This window comes from Leucopleurus acutus (assembly GCF_964270905.1).
Source record: "Leucopleurus acutus genome assembly, chromosome: 8".
In the NCBI taxonomy this organism is placed as follows: domain Eukaryota; kingdom Metazoa; phylum Chordata; class Mammalia; order Artiodactyla; family Delphinidae; genus Leucopleurus; species Leucopleurus acutus.
Genome location: NC_139151.1, coordinates 74,086,203 through 74,108,018, shown reverse-complemented (window position 1 = coordinate 74,108,018; position 21,816 = coordinate 74,086,203). Strand labels below are relative to the sequence as shown.

Sequence of the window (21,816 nt, the reverse complement as noted above, 5' to 3'; positions counted from 1 at the left end):
CCGCTCCACTAGCACCGCCTTCTCAGATTCAGTCGAAGGTAGACCAGCTCATCCGCTTCCAAGTGGAACGAACTCAACAACAATATATCACACTTAACTGTGATCACAGCTCCATGGAATTCCAGCTAGTACCTGGAGTACACCGAGGTGCACTTAATATTCCCCCATCTATAATCAACCTTTTGTACATTTCTTCCTAATTGCCGGATATGTTTCCATTTTAATGAACTGTTTTCTTAACATATTACAGATGGTCATTCCAGCACGCCTAATGGCCCATTTTGGTATGTTAAATGACGATTAGGGTCCTTTGGTTTGTTTCCCAGCAAGGCTTGGAGGGGGTTGGCCTTATCCCTTCCCCATTGCTCAATTTCAAGGGCACAATCACGAAAGATCAAAGGCAAAGTCATACCTGTTGCAGTCGACGTGGAGCAGGAGATGGGAGGCACTAACTGATAGTGCGACCTTGTGCCACTGTCCGTCAGCCATCCGGTACGGAAGTGCCTCTGTCCTGGGCTTGCCGTTATGTATGTAGTGGTATCGAATCTCATCCCTCAGACCACTGCTCTCCAGTTCGAAATAGCTGTATGTAAAGAACAAAAATGTGTTTTATTTTACACAGCCATCATCAATCCTCATGACTTACTACCAGGGTTCCCAGAATCTAAAATTAGCTCAGCTTGACCCAAAGAACCACAACCCACAATCAATTGTACGGTATGGAACCCAATACACCTTTTGTCCGGGAGCCCTCACGGTGACAGCTTGAAGCCCTGAAATGGAGACTGAATGATCCGCTGTGAGTGACAGGCCACAAGCTAATTAGCAAAGTTTGGTGCAGTGTCGCTTAAGCATAGTTCGGAATGGAAATAAACTGTCAGAGGAGAGATGAGTAAGGCTTTTTTCTTTTTTTTTTTTACTTCCCTCTGGACAAGAAGCTGTAAGTGAAGAACAACTCTTAGATAATCAATAGGGGAGCAAAGTTTGAAGCTACTCACATATGTGTCAGTATTTCAAAATTTCATGGAATGAAACATACAATTAAGTTTTTCTTTCCCCAGATTGTTACCTTCTTTTTTCAGACCCATGAAAAACTTTGAGCACCACCACTGCAGTCTGCACTTTAGTCATAAAAGGCAGCCAACTTTGGGACACTCCCCAGTCACACACCAGGGCTGATACTTTCACGGTTGGCAGGCCTACTTGGTCTCCTACGTGGCCCTTCTGAAACGTGTCACCATGATCGTCATCAACACAGGGCCCAATCTCACTGCCGAGCACTGCACTAGGCATTTAACATATACTATCTAATCTATCACTCACGAAAAACTGTAAGACTGATATTACCCCTTTTAAAATATTAAAAAAAAAACAACTGAGATTCCGGAATTAAGTAACGTACCCAAGCCAGGATTTAAACTCAGGTCTAGATGTGACAGTCTACGCACTTTATACCAGTTTGGTGCCCATCCCAGAGGCACAGGACAAAGTAGTAAAGATGGCCTCAACTGGCACTATCTCCCAGCAGCTTATTCATCAGACAACTCAAGAACTACTCGCCTAGACAGATAACCAGGTTCAATCCCGAGATCTGCAAGGACCTACTGCTTCTCCTCTAACCCGCTGAGCTGGCCTGACCCCACTATCCCGGGCACATTTAATCCAGAACATAAAATGCATCTTCCATGAGGACTGAGATGAATATATCATGAAACTCAGCCTCTATTATGCATAACTTCCAAATCTCACGTCACAGATGAAAACAAATGCACATTTCTTGCTCATCTGTCACAGAGATCTTCCCAAGAGGGCACTGCAGGGGAACCAAAATCAAGAGCAGCCTCTGACTATCTCATTTGCACTATACAAAGAATCAGGCCCAAGACGACAAATTGAAAATGTCACTTATACTACTGCAGCCGACTCCCGGGCCCAGGTACATACTTACTAGTAATAATATAATACATATTTTTTTAAGACTACTAAGGAGGAAATCCCTTAATACAGAAGACATTCATTTTAAGAGAATTTCCCAATTTTTTTCTAAGCAGCCAGAACACTGGAAGGATCGAACAATCAGAAGACTTAAAAGGTCAGGAAAACCTTAGAGATTATCTAGTCATTCATCAATTTATTCGTATCATGACTGAACACATAGTGAAAAGCCAGGATAGGATTTAAAATACAGATCCTGTTCTCAAGATGCTTTGAGAATAGTGAAAAAGGAAATAAAATGTGTGCCTCTCCCTCCAAAAAAGCTAGAAATTGGCCTAAGAGAAACAAATGGGAGGCAAAGCTGTCATTTTAAAAGTGACTGGTGGGCTTCCCTGGTGGCGCAGTGGCTGGGAGTCCGCCTGCCAATGCAGGGGACGCGGGTTCGTACCCTGGTCCGGGAAGATCCCACATGCCGCGGAGCGGCTGGGCCCGTGAGCCGTGGCCGCTGAGCCTGCGCGTCCGGAGCCTGTGCTCTGCAACGGAGAGGCCACAACAGTGAGAGGCCCGCGTACAAAAAATAAAAATAAAAGTGACTGGCATGTGCTGGAAATGGGCCAAGTGCTTTCATAAACATCTCAATTAATTTCTTCAAGATAAAGATTATCATCACTATTCTACAGATGAGTTCACAAATGATCAGAGATATTAAGTACCTTGCCAGAGACCACACAGCTCCTGTATGGAAAAGCAGTAGGACCTGACACCTGAGACTGTACCAAGATCAACACATCATAAGAACACTTTCAATCACTTTATTTTGACCAACAAGCTACTGCTGGGGGAAGAGACATGACCTTGAAAAGACCTCAATCAATGACAATCAAAAATACTCCAGATAACTTGAATCATAAAAAAAAAGAAAGAAAAAGAGAGGCATATATATTTAACAAGATTTGATCATTATTCCTGGGTTATGGCCTCAATGCTCAATGTATTATAAACAGATCTTTAAAGATCATTTTGCAATGAACTGGAGTAAGTGGGTACCCTTGGGATAATCACAAGTATACAGTTATGAGAAAACAAATGTGCCCCAATGTTAGGCAAATGGATACTTGTGTCTTGGGGTAAAGTATCTGACAGCATCATGCACATAAACAAAAACTGCTGTATCTCAAACAACTTGGGTGAAAGTCAAGATGATGTGTTTAATTTAAAAAAAAACAAACAAACATGTCAGAGTTGAGAACTGCTTACAGGTGACAGTAATTCCCCAGCATTTCTGGCCTGCAGACAGGGCCAAATCCTGTGGCCTGAGAATGCTCTCAGGCAATTAAAAAATGAAAACAAAAAAGTTGGATAACTGCAGAAGTGGCCCTAGAGAGGACAAAGAAACCAGATGGCTAAGTGCTTTCTGGATAAAAGGGTTTCATGAGGGACTTCCCTGGTGGTGCAGTGGTTAAGAATCCGCCTGCCAGTGCAGGAGACACGGGTTCGAGCCCTGGTCCGGGAAGATCCCACATGCCACAGAGCAACTAAGCCCGTGTGCCACAGCTACTGAGCCTGCGTTCTAGAGCCCGTGAGCCACAATTACTGAAGCCCGCGTGCCTAGAGCCCGTGCTCTGCAACAAGAGAAGCCACTGCAATGAGAAGCCTGCGCACCGTAACAAAGAGTAGCCCCCGCTCCCTGAAACTAGAGAAAGCCCGTGCACAGCAACGAAGACCTAATGCAGCCAAAAATAAATAAGTAAATAATTTTTTTTTTAAAAGTGTTTCATGAGTGCTGGGAAGGGAAAAAGACAGGATTTCCAGGCAGTAACCCTCTGCTAATACAGATGTACGGCTTAGTCCTGAAAGCAACATGGAGGAGGTGGCCATTCGGCCTGACAGTGCTTGACTGTAGCCTAAAGGGTAGACTCATGATTTGTAGTAGAGCCTTGTTACTCAAGGATGGTCCACTGACCAGCAGCATCATCACCTGTGGAAATTCAGCTTATGGGGCCCCAATCAAGACCCACTTGAGTCAGAATCTGCATTTCAATAAGATCCACAGATGATTCATGTACACATTAAAACTTAAGCAGCACTGTGGTAGAGTACACCAGGTGTTGCTTTACTTCCTGGCCAACTAGTCATGGTAAGGAAGGAGATGTTATGAGCAAGTAAGAGCCATGTGGTGCTTGCAGGGAAAGGAAGGCCACTGGAAGAGATGGTAAGCCAGTGTCCAGTGAGCCCTCTGCCCGAATGCTTTAGGGTCCTCCCAGGAGTTTGCAGGAAGGGGCAGCTGTATGGGTGATAACGTTACCAGCCAGATTTTGTGAGCAGCAATTCTCCCCTTAGCCTGGGACCTCAGCCAAGTGTGCTGTTCTACTGAACTGTCTCGGCTCCCAGAAAAACCTGTGCATCCTTCAAATATTTGAAAACAGCAATGATAGTCACTACAAAGTGTTCTCTTTCAGACCAAGCATCCCCAGCTCCCTCTTTTATACTCCTGTCCCCCACCCAGACTGGGTCCTTCCTGGTCAAGGATGCTGTCTTAACTACTCTTTGCAGATCCTTCCCCAACTTGGTCACCACGATCTAGGTATGGTAAAATGGATCAGCTTCCGCCGTAAATACAGCATCCAGGAATAAAGACTCCTCCTCTGGGCTGTACACAACGCTGACTGCATCCTAACGCTTACACTGACTTCCAAACGTCTAATACTACAAGTCGTTTGATACAAGATGCTATGAGGGTGAATCATTCCCATCCTGTACTTACATAGCGCAATTTTTTTCAACCTAAGGCCTTGCTTAAGTGCTAGGCAGACCCTATCCAGAATCAGCATGAATAATTCTCCAAAGCCCACCCTTGAGTATTAAAAACAATCAGTTACTATGAACTGAAGTCAAATTTCACAAGACTGCCTGAATCCCATGCTATATTCATAAATAAAATTTAGGAACAATAATTCCAAATGACATAAATAAGTTAAGATCAACAAAGTTATTTTTATTAAAATATTTGGCATTTTCCTGAAAACTTATACCACGGAATCCATTTCTTGAGAATATTAGATAGACCGACAAGATAACTATACACACTCAAAAGTTTGAAGTGGTTATTGCTGGATGAATGTGTTTCTTCCATATACTAGGATGAAAACAGCAAAAGTTAATTTTAAAATGGTATCAAGAAATTCCCTGGCAGTCCACTGGTTAAGACTCAGTGCTTTCACTGCCGTGGGTCCAGGTTCGATCCCTGGTCGGGGAATTAAGATCCCACAAGCCTAGTGGCGTGACTAAATAAATAAATAAATAAAATAAAATGGTATCCAGTGCTAATTCATTAGTAAAGACAAAAAGTTTCTAAGAAAAAGTCTCTTTTCCAGCGATTCCACAAGGATATATATTGACTATTGGAGAAATAACTAACATCCCCAAAGAGCTCCAGACTCACTGTAGCACTGGCTTACTTTCCAACAGCTCTCCTGTGCCCCTGAACAACCACCTCCTGGAAGTCTGGGTGGGGAGGTCACGGCAAAATGGATTTGGGAAACAAGGCCACTCCTACCCAATGTGTGTCCCTGGCAGGGTTACTGGGACAGGGAGAAAGCCAGGCAGGCCACTACCTACTTTCTGTAAAGGGAAACAAATCACAGGTATAGGAAGCACCTGTGTGGACCATTCCCCCAAATCCGGAAAAATATCAAAGATGATTAAAAGAAAAATTTCCTAGCATATGGTCTAGAATTTTGTAGGACCTCAGGAAAGGTTAATTCTACCTTTAACAATATAGCTAATACTTATTTAATAATAGTCAAGCAAGACTCTTGGGCATATATCCAGAAAAGACGAAAACTCCAACTCGAAAAGATACATGCACCCCAATGTTCACAGCAGCACTATTTACAATAGCCAAGACATGGAAGCAACCTAAATGTCCATCGACAGATGAATGGATAAAGAAGACGTGGTGTGTATATATACACACACACACACCCCCAATACATACATATATACAATGGGATATTAGCCCTAAAAAAGAATGAGTTAATGTCATTTGCAGCAACATGGATGGACCTAAAGATTTTCATACTAAGTGAAGTCAGTCAGACTAAGACAAATATCACATGATATCACTTACATATGGAATCAAAAAAAAAATAATACAAATAAATTTATTTACAAAACAGAAATAGACTCACAGACATAAAAGTCAATCTTATGGTTATCAAAGGGGAAAGGGAGGAGAAGGATAAATTAGGGTTTGGGGATTAGCAGATACAAGCTACTATACATAAAATAGATAAACAAGGACCTACTGTATAGTACAGGGAACTACATTCACTCTCTTGTAATAACCTATAATGGAAAAGAATCTGAAAAACAGATGTATCTATGTATAACTGAATCACTGCTGTACATCTGAAACTAACACATGATAAATCAACTATACTTCTGTTAAAAAATAATAATAGTCAATACTTATGGTGCTTATTACCAGAAAATGATTATAGGTCTTTATATTTCATATCAAAATAATCTCTACCGCATCCTATGAGGTACTTATCTATTTGTTATTTGCTTTAACAGACACTTCCACAGCACTATGTACCAGGCACTATTCTACAAATATTTACTTATTTAATCTTCACTGCAACCTCAAATATTACCAACTATTACCATCCCCATTTCATAGAAGATGGAACCAAGACACAGATTAAATAACTTTCCCAAGGCTACACAGCTAGGTAAGAGCAAAACCAGGATTCCAACAGGGAATAGTCTGGCCCCACGGTTCCTGCTTTATGCAGCCTCCCAAGTCCACGCTTTTAACCACTACCTCACTTTACAGAAAAGAAATTTAAGATCTGAAGCTCGTACAGGTGACAGAACTATGTCTTAAACTTCGGTCTGACAGACACCAAGTGGATGCTCCCAATGGCAACATTACTTTCTACTGTGTAATGAGGCTTCAAGTGTATTACCTCTAATTCTGCCAACAATCTTCAATGCCAGTAATTATATTCACATGAGAAGTATGGAAACTGAGGCTCAAATGAGAAAATGCCTTGCCCCAAGTCACATTAACTCCTAAGATTTAAATCCAGGTCTGCTCAATTCCAGAGCCCATGTTGTTTGCACCACACTGTGCTCCCCTCCAGATACAGTGACATGACCCTATCAGGGTCAGAGGGCAAGTGAATTCAGGTAGCCCCCATCCCTGGTCCCCACGATGCCACGGCATCCCCCATTTCTCACACCATGAGGAAATCATACACGCACCCCAATGTTCGTAGCAGCACTACTTACAGTAGCCAAGACATGGAAGCAACCTAAATGTCCATCGACAGATGGACTCAAGTGCAAGCCCCCATTCCTCACAGTATGAGGAAATCATCATCTACGGAGAGAAATGCTATAGCTATTCCTAGAGAAGCTCTTTTCCCTCTCCTGGCCCTTTGCCCACCGCTGGGATAATGAAGAGAAGAAGCCAAAAATACCAGGAAGGTATATTATGTCCTACCTCAGGCCAGGGGCTCAAGGACTATGTGTACGGAAAAGAGGCAATGGCACAATTTTTAAGTAAATAATAATACAAAGAGCACTGGCCCAAGGATACCAAGATGTGATTTCAACCTTCAGTCTGCTATAGACAAGCCATGTAATCTTTGGTAAATATGTCTCTGCCTCTCTGTGCCCCGGTTTCTCATGTCTGTTAAAGAAAGTGATTAGATCTGATCCACAGAGCCCTAGGATTCTTTGGAAAAGCCTTAGGGGCTAGCACAGAGGAAAAGGATGGGGACACAACCTCTTTTTAACCAGAGCAGCTTCACTCTTACCTGTTATATAAATTGGAGTTTCCCATAAGTTTGTTTGGGTGAAAGCAATCTGCTTCCAAACACCATGAGGAAATCATGGTGTCAATAGTCTTAAACCACTGAACTAAATAATCTTTAATAACCTCAGGTCTAAATTCCTACAATTCCAATACTACTTTGCAAACTGATATACTTTAAAAGAAACTGAATAATTGGTTGCTTGGTTAGTTTCATTCTACCCTTGACTTTTCTGGCAATGCTTAGGTTCCAGGTGCCTTAGCAGCCTGGGGGATAGAGGACAGGAGATGGCAAACATGGCAAATGTAGCAGATGTAGCTAATATTCACACCTTGCCTTTCTCCCTGGACACACACCGGACTGTATTTCTCAGTGCCCTTGAGTCTAGGGGGGACCATATGACTAGCTAGCTGTCACCAACAAAACATGAAGAGAGGTGATATGAATGACCAACACTAGGCAGTTAAGAGAAGGGTGTCTTATCTATGCCAGTTGCAGAGGGCCTGATAGAGGATTCAGAGCCCTTAGCTAAGCCCTTAGCCCTTAGACACCACCCTTAGTGGTGGTGTCATTAGATGGAGTAAGTCTGGGTCCTCAAATGACTGCAGGAACACCATTCCTCCCATAAGGACTAAACAAAAATAAAGCTGTATTGTTACTAATCCACAGAGATTTAGAGGCTATTAGATTACCTTGACTTATTAATGAGAAATACAGCAACATGAAACTGAGGAAAGGTAAAAAAAACTGAGAAGTAACCATGGACATGAAGCTATTGCTAGGCTATAAATAAAAAGGAAGGACAGGAGGCATGAATACAGTCATCTCCAGTCCTATATAAGATAGATAACCTGCATTGTATGGCCTAATATTCTGTTGGGCAAATGATATCTTCCCAACAATAGTCACAATGGTATCGCCCATCTCATGTGGTCTTCTACAATGCAACCGTGACTTGTTTCCAATTGAAAGGAGGGATCTATGTCTCCTCCCCTGGAACCTAGGTAGGCTTCTCAGTGCTTTAAGGGCTAAAGTGATGCCTGATGACTTCCAAGACTGGATCATAAAACATGGTGCAGTTTCTATCTCATTTGCTAGAACACTTAAGCTTGAAGATCTGAGTCACTGTGTAAGAACCCTGACACCCCTGATGCCATCATGCTGTAAGACAGGCCAGCCCAGACTGGGCAGACTACATCTAGGTACTCTGGTCAACACCTCCAACTACCAGGATAGACCCCAGCCAGCCACCAGTAAAAATACGAGACATATGAGTGAAAACCCATCCAGATGGTTTCCCCAGCTGTCCGCTCTTCCCAACTGAAGCCACAAATATTGTGGAATAGAGACAAGCCATCCCTCTCTGGATACTGTCCAAAGTCCTGACCCACAGAATCTGTGAACTTAGTAAGTTTGGGGATGACCTGTTACTGAAACTGGAACACTCTAACTTCAGGTATACAGGTTTTACAACTTTAAAAATTGAAACTATCTTTTAGTTATGTGCCTACTAAATGCCTGGGGCCATTGGCCACATGATCAAATCTCAAAGTGCCAATTTTCTGCTTACAGCCCCGCAGACTTATAACTATGCATTTTCTTCCAACATAAAAAATGGAATTCTGCCCAGAAAATGCAATGGACACAATATCAATAAATCATATCTTTTAAAATGCATCATTTTCAGTAGCTATTTAAAGAAATAAATACTGAAGGAATACATTGGTATCTTTCTCACTAACCCTTTTTTTTTCTTGTATCAGGTCCCAACATTTTGGCCTCAAACATCATGTTCAGTGAAATGAAGTGGTCACCTCGGTGGTCCTTTTATAAATCAGGTATCTTCTGTGGGTTCTAGCCCCAAGTTCTCTTCCAGTCTATAAAGTTACCAAGTTAAAGGATACTAATTTATCTGGACAAACTTCCATTAATACCAACTTCTGTCTCCTTTATTCACAGCAATGTGTGTAGTAGAAAGAGGACAGACACCAGAAAAAACATGCCTAGTATATACGAGGGGCTTCAGAATCTAGCCGGCTTGTGTTCAATCCCTGACGCAGCCATTTAATCCCTGTGTAAATGTGGACAAGATACATCCTTTCTCTAAGCCTCCTTTTCTTCAACAAGTAGAAAATAATATGCCTCACAGGTTTCTTTTAAGGAAAAAAAATGACATAACATTTGGAAGTCACCTTACAAAGTGCCTAGTGTCCACTTATTTCTTTCTGCAAACATGGAAACAAACAGCCTCATAGAAGGGTGATGCTGATGAAAGAGTCCACATCCTGCTTTTTCTCAGAAAGAATGTTTCTCTGCCCTCCCTCTTCCCTTGTTTAGATTTGACATCATGATTTTATTTGCAGTTGTAAACTTACATATTACTTCTGTACTCGATCCCCTTAGCAAACATCTAGCAAGAAATAAATGGTGACAGCAACTATAAACTGCCTCCATTATTGAAAATAAAACATTTATGTGAAATGAAATGTAAAAATCAGGTTCTTTACCCCTATTCACAACAGTTCCGTGACAGTCTTAAAAATCATGGGAGTAGGCATGCTATTCTTAATGAAGGAAAGGCTGGCTTCTAACTTTCCCAGATACGGAGAACCAGGAGAAAAGACACGGAAGCTTGGAAAGCTAAGATAAAAATTTTAATTTAAAAAGATTAAAAAGTTCACAGCTACCGATGAGCTAACAAAGGGGAGAACGACTGTCAGCATTTGACTAAAGGCCTCCAAATACAGTCAAATATAAATACTTATTAAGCAACCCAGGGCAAGGTATGGAGCGCAGAACCACACAGCTGTATCTTATCTTAAACCTAAGGTATAGCTCCAGATCTCCAGGAATTCAAAATTAAGATGTTTCTAAATAGTAACAGCAGTAGCTGTAGTAATGGTCAACACAAATATAGTACTTTCTAAACTTCTAAAAACTTCCTAAAGACTTTAAAAGGAACGAATATTATTGTTCTCAGACAAGAAATATAAAGTATTCAGTTTTCTTAACTCTATTGAATTTTTTTATTTTTATAGTTCAAAAATAAGTATCTTAAGGGCTTCCCTGGTGGCGCAGTGGTTGAGAGTCCGCCTGCCGATGCAGGGGACACGGGTTCGTGCCCCGGTTCAGGAGGATCCCACATGCCGCGGAGCGGCTGGGCCCGTGAGCCATGGCCACTGAGCCTGCACGTCCGGAGCCTGTGCTCCGCAACGGGAGAGGCCACAACAGTGACAGGCCCACATACCACAAAAAAAAAAGTATTTCTGAGAAGATAAACAAAATTGATAAACCATTAGGCAGACCCATCAAGAAAAAAAGGGAGAAGACTCAAATCAATAGAAATAGAAATGAAATAGGAGAAGTAACAACTGACACTGCAGAAATACAAAGGATCATGAGAGATTACTACAAGCAACTATACACCAATAAAATGGACAACCTGGAAGAAACGGACAAATTCTTAGAGAAGCATAATCTTCTGAGACTGAATCAGGAAGAAACAGAAAATATAAACAGACCAATCACAAGCACTGAAATTGAAACTGTGATGAAAAATCTTCCAAAAAACAAAAGCCCAGGACCAGATGGCTTCACAGGCGAATTCTATCAAACATTTAGAGAAGAGCTAACACCTATCCTTCTCAAACTCTTCCATAATATAGCAGAGGGAGGAACACTCCCAAACTCATTCTATGAGGCCACCATCACCCTGAGACCAAAACCAGACAAAGATGTCACAAAGAAAGAAAACTACAGGCCAATATCACTGTTGAACACAGATGAAAAATCCTCAACAAACTACTAGCAAACGGAATCCAACAGCACATTAAAAGGATCATATACCATGATCAAGTGGGGTTTATCCCAGGAATGCAAGGATTCTTCAATATACGCAAATCAATCAATGTGATACACCATATTAACAAATCGAAGGATAAAAACCATATGATCATCTGAATAGATGCAGAAAAAGCTTTTGACAAAATTCAACATTCATTTATGATAAAAACCATCCAGAAAGTAGCCATAGAGGGAACTTACCTCAACATAACAAAGGTCATATATGACAAACCCACAGCCAACATCGTCCTCAATGGTGAAAAACTGAAACCATTTCCACTAAGATCAGGAACAAGACAAGGTTGCCCATTCTCACCACTCTTATTCAACATAATTTTGGAAGTTTTAGCCACAGCAATCAGAGAAGAAAAAGAAATAAAAGGAATACAAATCAGAAAAGAAGAAGTAAAACTGTCACTGTTTGCAGATGACATGATACTATACACAGAGAATCCTAAAGATGCTACCAGAAAACTACTAGAACTAATCAATGAATTTGGTCAAGTAGCAGGATGCAAAATTAATGCACAGAAATCTCTTGCATTTCTATACACTAATGATGAAAAATCTGAAAGAGAAATTAAGGAAACACTCCCATTACAAAAAAATAAAATAAAATACCTAGGAATAAACCTACCAAAGGAGACAAAAGACCTCTATGCAGAAAACTATAAGACACTGAGGAAAGAATTTAAAGACAATACAAACAGATGGAGAGAAATACCATGTTCTTGGATTGGAAGAATCAACATTGTGAAAATGACTAGACTACCCAAAGCAATCTACAGGTTCAATGCAATCTCTATCAAACTACCAATGGCATTTTTCACAGAACTAGAACAAAACACTTCACAATTTGTATGGAAACACAAAAGACCCTGAATAGCCAAAGCAACTTCAGAAATAAAAACGGAGCTGGAGGAATCAGGCTCCCGGATTTCAGACTATGCTACAAAGCTACAGTCATCAAGACAGTATGGTACTGGCACAAAAACAGAAATATAGATCAATGGAACAGGATAGGAAACCCAGACATAAACCCACGCACATATGGTCACCTTACCTTTGATAAAGGAGGCAAGAATATACAATGGAGAAAAGACAGCCTCTTCAATAAGTGGTGCTGGGAAAACTGGACAGCTACATGTAAAAGAATGACATTAGAACACTCCCTAACACCATACACAAAAAAAACTCAAAATGGATTAAAGACCTAAATACAAGGCCAGAAACTATCAAACTCTTAGAGGAAAACATAGGCAGAACACTTTATGACATAAATCACAGCAAGATCCTTTTTGACCCACCTCCTAGAGACATGGAAATAAAAACAAAAATAAACAAATGGGACCTAATGAAACTTCAAAGCTTTTGCACAGCAAAGGAAACCATAAACAAGACGAAAAGACAACCCTCAGAATGGGAGAAAATATTTGCAAACAAAGCAACTGACAAAGGATTAATCTCTAAAATATACAAGCAGCTCATGCAGCTCAATATCAAAAGAACAAACAACCCAATCCAAAAATGGGCAGAAGACCTAAATAGACATTTCTCCAAAGAAGATATACAGATTGCCAACAAACACATGAAAGGATGCTCAACATCACTAATCATTAAAGAAATGCAAATCAAAACTACAATGAGGTATCACCTCACACCAGGCAGAATGGCCATCATCAAAAATTCTACAAACAATAAATGCTGGAGAGGGTGTGGAGAAAAGGGAAACCTCTTGCACTGTTGGTGGGAATGTAAATTGACACAGCCACTATAGAGAACAGTAAGGAGGTTCCTTAAAAAACTAAAAATAGAACTCCCATATGACCCAGCAATCCCATTACTGGGCATATACCCTGAGAAAACCATAATTGAAAAAGAGCCATGTACCACAGTGTTCACTGCAGCTGTATTTACAATAGCCAGGACATGGAAGCAACCTAAGTGTCCATCAACAGATGAATGGATAAAGAAGATGTGGCACATATATACAATGGAATATTACTCAGCCATAAAAAGAAAAGAAACTGAGTTATTTGTAGTGAGGTGGATGGACCTAGAGTCTGTCATACAGAGTGAAGTAAGGCAGAAAGAGAAAAACAAATACCGTATGCTAACACATATATATGGACTCTAAAAAAATAAAATAAAAAGGTTCTGAAGAACCTAGGGGCAGGACAGGAATAAAGACACAAACGTAGAGAATGGACTTGAGGACACGGGGAGGGGGAAGGGTAAGCAGGGATGAAGTAAGAGAGTGGCATGGACATATATACAGTACCAAATGTAAAACAGATACTAGTGGGAAGCAGCCGCATAGCACGGGGAGATCAGCTAGGTGCTTTGTGTCCACCTAGAGAGATCGGATAGGGAGGGTGGGAGGGAGATGCAAGAGGGAGGAGATATGGGGATATATGTATATGTATAGCTGATTCACTTTGTTATACAGCAGAAACTAACACCATTGTAAAGCAGTTATACTCCAATAAAGATGTTAAATAAATATCTTTCAGGTACTCAATGAAATATTTCCCTTCCATCCTATGCTCCATCTTCCCAGCCCCAATCACCCCTCACAGGCAACCACTGTTAAGAGTTTCCTGTGTATCCTTCCAAAGTTTTTAAATAAACTTTTTAACAATAGTCAGATTTTCAGAAAAACTGCAAAGATACCACAGAGGCCATGTATAACCCATAGCCAGTTTCCCCTATTATTAACAACTTACATTCATGTAGTAGGTACATTTATCACAATTAATGAACCATATTGATACATTATTATGAACTGAAGTCTATGTCTTAGTCAGACTGCCTTAGTTTTTACCTAATATCGTTTTTTTGGTTTTGGGGTTTTTTGTTGTTTTTTTTTTTTTTTGCGGTACGCGGGCCTCTCACTGCTGTGGCCTCTCCCGTTGCGGAGCACAGGCTCCGGATGCGCAGGCTCAGCGGCCATGGCTCACGGGCCCAGCCGCTCCGCGGCATGTGGGATCTTCCCGGACCGGGGCACAAACCCGCGCCCCCCGCATCGGCAGGTGGACTCTCAACCACTGCGCCACCAGGGAAGCCCCTAATACCCTTTTTTTAATTCCATGATCCCATCCAGGATACGGCATTACTCAGTTATCATGTCTCATTAGATTCCTTTTAGCTGTGACAGTTTAGACTTGCCTTTTGACCTTGAGAATTTTACGGAGTACTGATATTTCGTAAAATTTCCCCCAACTGGGATTTGTCTAATGTTTTCCTCATGCTTAGACTTAGGTTTGGATTTTGGAAGGAAGGCCACAGAGGTAAATTCTCATACCATGTCAGGGAATCATACCATCGATCTGACTTATTACTGCTGATATTAATCTTGCTGTTCCCCTACCTGGCTGAGTAGTGTGTTTAGTGTGTTAGGTTTCTCCACTGTAAAGTTACTCTTCCCCCTCCTCCCTATCCATACTGTGTTCTTTGGAAGGAAGTCCCTCTGTGCAGTCCACACTTTAAGGAGTGGAGAGTTAAGCTCCATTTCCTTGAGGGAGAAGCATCTACACACATTATTTGGAATTCTACTGCAAGGAAGGTCTGTTCTCTCCATCTATTTATTCAATCATTTCTTTATAACAGTAAATAAATAACTCATGGGTTATCCCTTTATACTTTGGGTTATTATCCAGTATTAGTTTACTTCGTCCTTAAATTTTTCCAGCTTTAGCCATTGGAAGTTCTTTCATTTGGCTCCTATGCCCCTTAAACATATTCCCATCATTTGTGGTTTCTTGGTTTTGTTTCATTTTGAGCACTTCCTTGGTTTCTGGTACTACAAGATGCTCAAGCCTTATCTTATGTATCTTCTGGCCCAGTCCTAAAATCAGCCATTTCTGCAAGGAGACCTGGTTGTTTTTATTGGAGAATGGTTTTGAAACCAAGATCTGAGCTCTTGGTGTGCTCATTACTACTGGGGTACTGTTGCTTTTAGGTCCTCTGTGCTAACAGAAGAAGAAAAAAAAAAATATATATATATATACACACACACACACTGGTTATTATACCACATATCCATAAATATTTCTATATTATCTGTCTGCATGTAAATTAAGCTAAGCACGAGTTTATACTGATGTCAAACTTTAATGCATTTACCATATGGATCATTCCGGCCTCTTCCCCATAGTTATCTGTATGTAACCTCCCACAATACACCAGCCATTTACTTAATTATTCACGTCTAGCATACATGCATAGTGATTGCAGAATTGTTAACCCACACCCTCATGTCAACAACTTTCAACTAGAGTGAAATATCCATATACAGTTCCCTTGGCCTTTAGTCTTACAGGCTCCTCTTGTTTCCAAAGTTACTAAGGTCAGCAACTTTTTCTCCAACTCCCTTTTTACTGAGGTTGTTTCACACATTTGTAATACAGTTAGATTGTTAAGTCACATTCTGCATTCTATCCTAGGATCCCCTGATCCCCTGAATAGTATTTTTAAATATGCATACGTTAAGGTTCACCTTTGTGCTGTAAATTGCTATGAGTTTTGACAAATGCACAGTGTCGTGTATCTACCATTAGAGTATCATACACAATAGCTCCACTGCCTGTAAAAGTCCTCTGTACTTTACCTATTCAACTCTCCTCAAATCCCTGGAAATCACTGATCTGTTTATCACCTCCTTTTTTTGCCTTTTCCAGAATATCATATAAATGAAATCATACAGTATGTAGCCTTTTCAGACTGGATTCCTTTACCAGGAATATTAAATATGCATTTAAGATTAATTCATATTTTTGCATGACTTGATAGTTCATTCCTATTTTAGCACTGAAGAGTATCCCATTATATAGATGTACCATAGTTTACTTACCCATTCACCTACTGAAGGGTATTCTGGTACTTCTTTTAGGTGATTATGAATAAAGCAGCTTAATAATATTTGTGTGCAGGTTTTTGTGTGAAAATAAGTTTCCAAGTCAACTGGGTAAATATCTAGGAATGTGATTGCTGGCTTGTATAGTTAAGACTGTGTTTAGCTTTGTAAGGTATTATCAAACTGTTTTCCAAAGTGGCTGTACTATATTACGTTTCCACCAGCAATGAATGAGAGTTCCTATCGCTATACATGCTCATCAGCAATTGGTGCTGTCAGGTTTTTTGGATTTTAGCCATTCTAATCAGCATGTAATGGTATCTCATATTTAATTTGGATTTCCCTAATGACAATGATATTGAGAATCTTTTCATATGCTTATTTGTCATTTACACGTCTTCTTTGGTGAGGTGCCTGTTCAGGTATTTGGCCCATTTTTCACCTGGGTTGTTTTTGTTGGGTTTTAAGAGTTCTTTGCATATTTTGGACACAACTTTTTTTAACAGATGTTTTGCAAATATTTCTCCCAATCTTACTTTTTTCATTCTCTTAATAGTATCTTCTGCAAAGCACAAGGTTTTGGCTTTAGTAAAATTCAATTTACCCATTTTCTTTCATGAATCACACACTTGATGTTGTATATAAAAACTCATCACCAAACCCAAGGCCATGTATATTTTCCCTTTTGTTTTCTTCTACAAGTTTGATAGTTTTGCATTTTACATTAAGGTTTATGATACATTTTGAGTTAATTTTTGTGAAAGTGGTAAGCTCTTTATCAAAGTTTTGTTTTGTTTTGGGTTGTTATTTTTTGCATAAGGACGTCCAATTGTTGCAGCCTCATTTGATAAAGACTATCCTTTCTTCCAGACGTTTTTATGCTATAAAACCAAATACGAATATATTCTTTTTTTCCCATTTTTCTAACATTAGTGGTAGTATACCATCCTTACAGTTCTACACTTTCACTTCATGTATCAAGAGATCTTTTCATACGCAGAGCTTCTTTATCCTTACAGTTTTCAATTGTTATTTGAAACATACTCCCACTCAAAATTAAAATCAATGACTTCTATATAGCACAAATCCAGACTACAACTAGTTAATGGTCCATTTCCTCAAGGCTAGGCAAGGGTTACAGGGCATGAAAGCAGAACTGAAAATCATATGCAAGGGATGGCCCTCAGTGTTAAGTAAGCAGGAAGCACTGAGTAGTATGAAGACCTTTGATATACACGCCTCCCTGCAAGTAATCTACATGCCACTTGAGGTAAAAAAAAAAAAAAAAAAAAAAAAAGTACAGAAAAACAAACAATACAAGCCTGACATTTAAAGAAAGGGGAAAAAGTCCATTCTTGAATGGTGATCCAGGAAAGTTTCAAGAAGGCGGCAGATGACAACTATTAGACTGGAGGGAGAGGGGCAAGACGATGCTTCAGGAGGGAAAATATCCTCCTGAAGGATAGAGTCCATCCAGCCTCCCAAAAGAACTTGTGCCCTTCATAATGAATCAATTTTAACTGCACTGACAGAATTCCTATTATATTCCCCACCTCCATCAAGCCTGCTTAAGGGCTGGAGAAGCTTCCTGGATACCATCATCCTGAAGCTGACTTTATCTTCATCCTTGATCAGCTCAGACCACCCAGGCATCTGGGAGGTAGAACCACTGTAAAATCAGCATCTCTTAAAAAGTGCTCTATAGAGGGCTTCCCTGGTGGCGCAGTGGTTGAGAGTCCGCCTGCCGATGCAGGGGACACCGGTTCGTGCCCCGGTCCGGGAAGATCCCACGTGCCACGGAGCAGCTGGGCCCGTGAGCCATGGCCGCTGAGCCTGCGCGTCTGGAGCCTGTGCTCCGCGACGGGAGAGGCCACAACAGTGAGAGGCCCGTGTACCGCAAAAAAAAAAAAAAAAAAAGTGCTCCATAGAATCTAAGGTGCGCATAAATCCTCTTGTTGGAATGCAGGCTCTGATTTAGTAGGTCTGGGCCGAGGGTTAGGCCCCCAGTGATGCTCCTGCTGCTGGTCTGCCCGCCACACTCACTATCTGTAGCAAGGTCATCACAAGATGAGTGTGGCTTTTAAGATGCACACGTTGGACTAGAAGTAAAAACTCCTGAATATTAGGAGATTTGGATTTTTGTATCCTCATCTCTGGTCTTGGACACAGGATGCAAGAGAAGGCGATCAGAGACTAACTCATACGTCCTTGGAGTTGGAAACCGTGACCAAAACTTTCTCTGAAATCAGAGAGTGTTTACTGGGCAACTGCTTTTCAATACTAAGAAAGCTTCAAAAGTCAAATCTCCTAAAAAGAAGACGGAATAATTGCTTTAAAAATCAGGAATTTCGCAAACATGTAAAATATATCCCTGACTACCTTGAACGGAATGCCTTTGTGCACGGAATGCACGGAAATGCATTTGTAAAGATGCCTCCCTTTCCATCACACCAAGAGGCCAAGAAAAACTCTTTTTTCATGCTAAGAACGTCCTTTAACGGAAGACCTTACGATGAAATATAAAAAGAAATTCTGCTGGCTTACTTAGACCACAAAGAAGTTAGACGAGCAAGTCGGATGAAGAAAGAAGCTGGAGAGAGCCATGGCATGGAGACAAGACAAGGTATTACCGAGAGATGGCTCCTGATCCTATGCCTCTGCTTCCGTCCACAAACAGGCCCACCAGCAACCTTCTCAGCCCAGTGACTCAGAAGCAGTTTCTCACTTGTGGCAGGGCAAAGACCTTTAAATTACTGCTTCCTTTAATTACAAAAGGAAACATAGAAACTTTACAGCAAAGAAAACTCTCATTCTGCACTTTAACCAAGTGATCAAGGTTAACACGACCAGTAACAAGATATGTCAACATCAGGAACCCCTTGACAGGATGGCATGCCTGGAGAAAGCATCACATCATTTCTATAGTAGTCCTGTCCCCCCCAAAAGGGTTACCTTCATAAAAAAGAATGAAATAATGCTATTTGCATCAACATGGATGGACCTAGAAATTATCATACTAAGTGAAGTAAGTCAGAGAAAGACAAATGTCATATATCGCTTATATGTGGAATCTAAAAAAAAAAAAAGGATACAAATGAACTTATTTACAAAATGGAAACAGACTCACAGACATAGAAAACAAACCTATGGTTACCAAAGGGGATAGCAGTGGGGAGGGTGGAGAATAAATTAGGAGTCTGGGATTAACATATACACACTACTATATGTAACACAGGTAACCAACAAGGACCTACTGTATAGCACAGGGAATTATATTCAATATCTTGTAATAACCTATAATGGAAAAGAATCCAAAAAAGAATATATATATTTATAACTGAATCTCTTTGCTGTACACCTGAACTAACAACACTGTAAATTAACTATACTTCAATTTTTTAAAAAGGTTAAAAATAAAAAGGCTTAACCATGAGAAAACGTCAGAAACTCAAACTGAAGGGTATTCTACAAAATAACTGGTCAGTATTCTTCAAAAATGTCGAAGTCATGAAAGGCAAGGAAAGTCTGGGAAACTGCCACATTTTGGAGATTAAGTAGAAATAGTAACTAAATACAAAGGTGGGATCCTAGATAGGATCCTGGAACAGGGAGCGGCAAGGGATATTAGTGGAAAAACTGATAAAACTCAAGGTATGCAATTTGGTTAACAGTCCTACAGCGATGTCAATTTCCTGCTTTTGATCATTTTTCCACGGTTACATAAGAGGAAGGTAAGTGAGGGATATACAAGAACTCTGTACCATTTTGCAACTTCCCTCTAAGTCTAAAATTAGTTTGAAAGAGAACACTAAGTTACTGTTTACTGTAAGTACTGTAAATAAATTACTCCCCCAAAACACAGAGCCAAGGAGGCCATACCAATGGTTGACATCGCAACGGAAGATTCTGTGACATTTTCTGTACTTGGGGAAAAGGAAAGACTGGATCCTCTAGGCATTCTCTCTCGACTCTGCTTTTCCCCCAGCAAGATCTTGGCTCATGGCTGCTCCTTGTCTCCCCCAGGCACTGGATCATTCTTATAATAAATCAAGGGACACAATCAACTCACTCTGGTTCCAACTGTGAAATCCACCTTCTACCTGTCAAAGTTGCAAAAAGGTGAAATCTTAAGAAGAATGTCTAGGAAACGAGCTGCTGAAATTGACTGAAAGGGACCTTCTGGGAAAAAGAATGAGAAGAAAGACAGCAAGAGAAAGAAATTACGTGTTCTCCCATCCTGCATGAGACGGGATGGGTATCTGAGAGCAAGGAAGGCCCAAAGACATACAGAGGGCAGAAGTTAGCAGACCACTAACTCCTGGGGAAAAGGAACCCCAAAATAGTTCCATAAAGCCCTCATCTCCAGCCATCCCGAGCAAAATTTGAGTAGGAACAAGGCCTCAACTCTAAACCTTGGAAGAGAGCAGTCAATGGTTCCTCATCGGTCACTAATATAATGACAAAGTTACTATTATTAGTAGTTCCTTTATGGGTCTTTGGTGTTTCCAAGTTCGATGTAGAGATCAGATTTCCAACATGACTGATTTTAATAAATATCCCAAGAGTAGAGCATACAAGATAGAGCCAGACATTAAGAAAAATTCAACCCATGCCCTTTGGGCTGAGAACGGTAAGCACACCTGTACAATAATAATAACATCTACCACCACCACCAATGACTGAGTTCCTACTATGTAGCAGACATTGTTTCAAATCCTCAAAATAAGCCCATAGGGAAGGCATAATAATATGTTATTATATCCATTATTATAGATGAAGAAGCTGAAGTTCGACAATATAAAGTGATCAGACTAGCATAACACAGCTAGTAAGTGGTGGATCACAGATTTGAACCCAGATTTCCATAACACTAATGATGTTCTTTCTACTCCATGACACCATGTCTAGGATGTCGTAAAGCACATGAAGTTGCAGGCACCAGCAAAGAGACACTGAGACTGCTGGCACTATGTAAATGAAGGTAAGAGCTGGTAGCAAAACTTCCTTGGGGACTTACATGCACCCATCACAACAGATGACAGTCACTTAAGCAAAGTTTCCCCTTCACAACCTCATCACTCTCTCCACAGAGAAGAAAGAAAGATGGTTCACATCAACTCAGCACAGAAGAGACTGCTAGCTAATCACCAAAGGCACAAAGCTGGACTCATTTCCTAGCCTCTCTTGCTGTCAGGTATGGCCATGTGCTGGAATTCCAGCCAAAGGAGTGTAAACAGAAGTAACTGATATATGCTGCTTCCAGGAATGGCCCTCAACTTCCCACATACAATCCTTCTCTTTCTGGATGCTGGAATGAAGACCAACCCCAGAGCAACATTAAGTACCACATGTTGAAGG

The 21,816-nt window shown here is 40.6% G+C and overlaps 1 protein-coding gene across 3 annotated transcripts in view; it reads right to left on the bottom strand.

Annotated features, from left to right (window-relative positions):
* The window catches only part of NELL1 (neural EGFL like 1), a gene marked incomplete at both ends in the record, with an annotated part of 883,126 nt that overhangs the window by 753,034 nt on the left and 108,276 nt on the right, over positions 1 to 21,816 (bottom strand). For 2 of the 3 annotated variants that reach the window (XM_082845633.1, XM_082845634.1), the window contains one exon: positions 413 to 583. The exons of the other annotated variant lie outside the window; for it this stretch is intronic. In XM_082845633.1, coding sequence (XP_082701759.1) covers positions 413 to 583 — 171 coding nt within the window. The remainder of the gene's footprint in view (positions 1 to 412; positions 584 to 21,816) is intronic. 3 annotated transcript variants of the gene reach the window in all.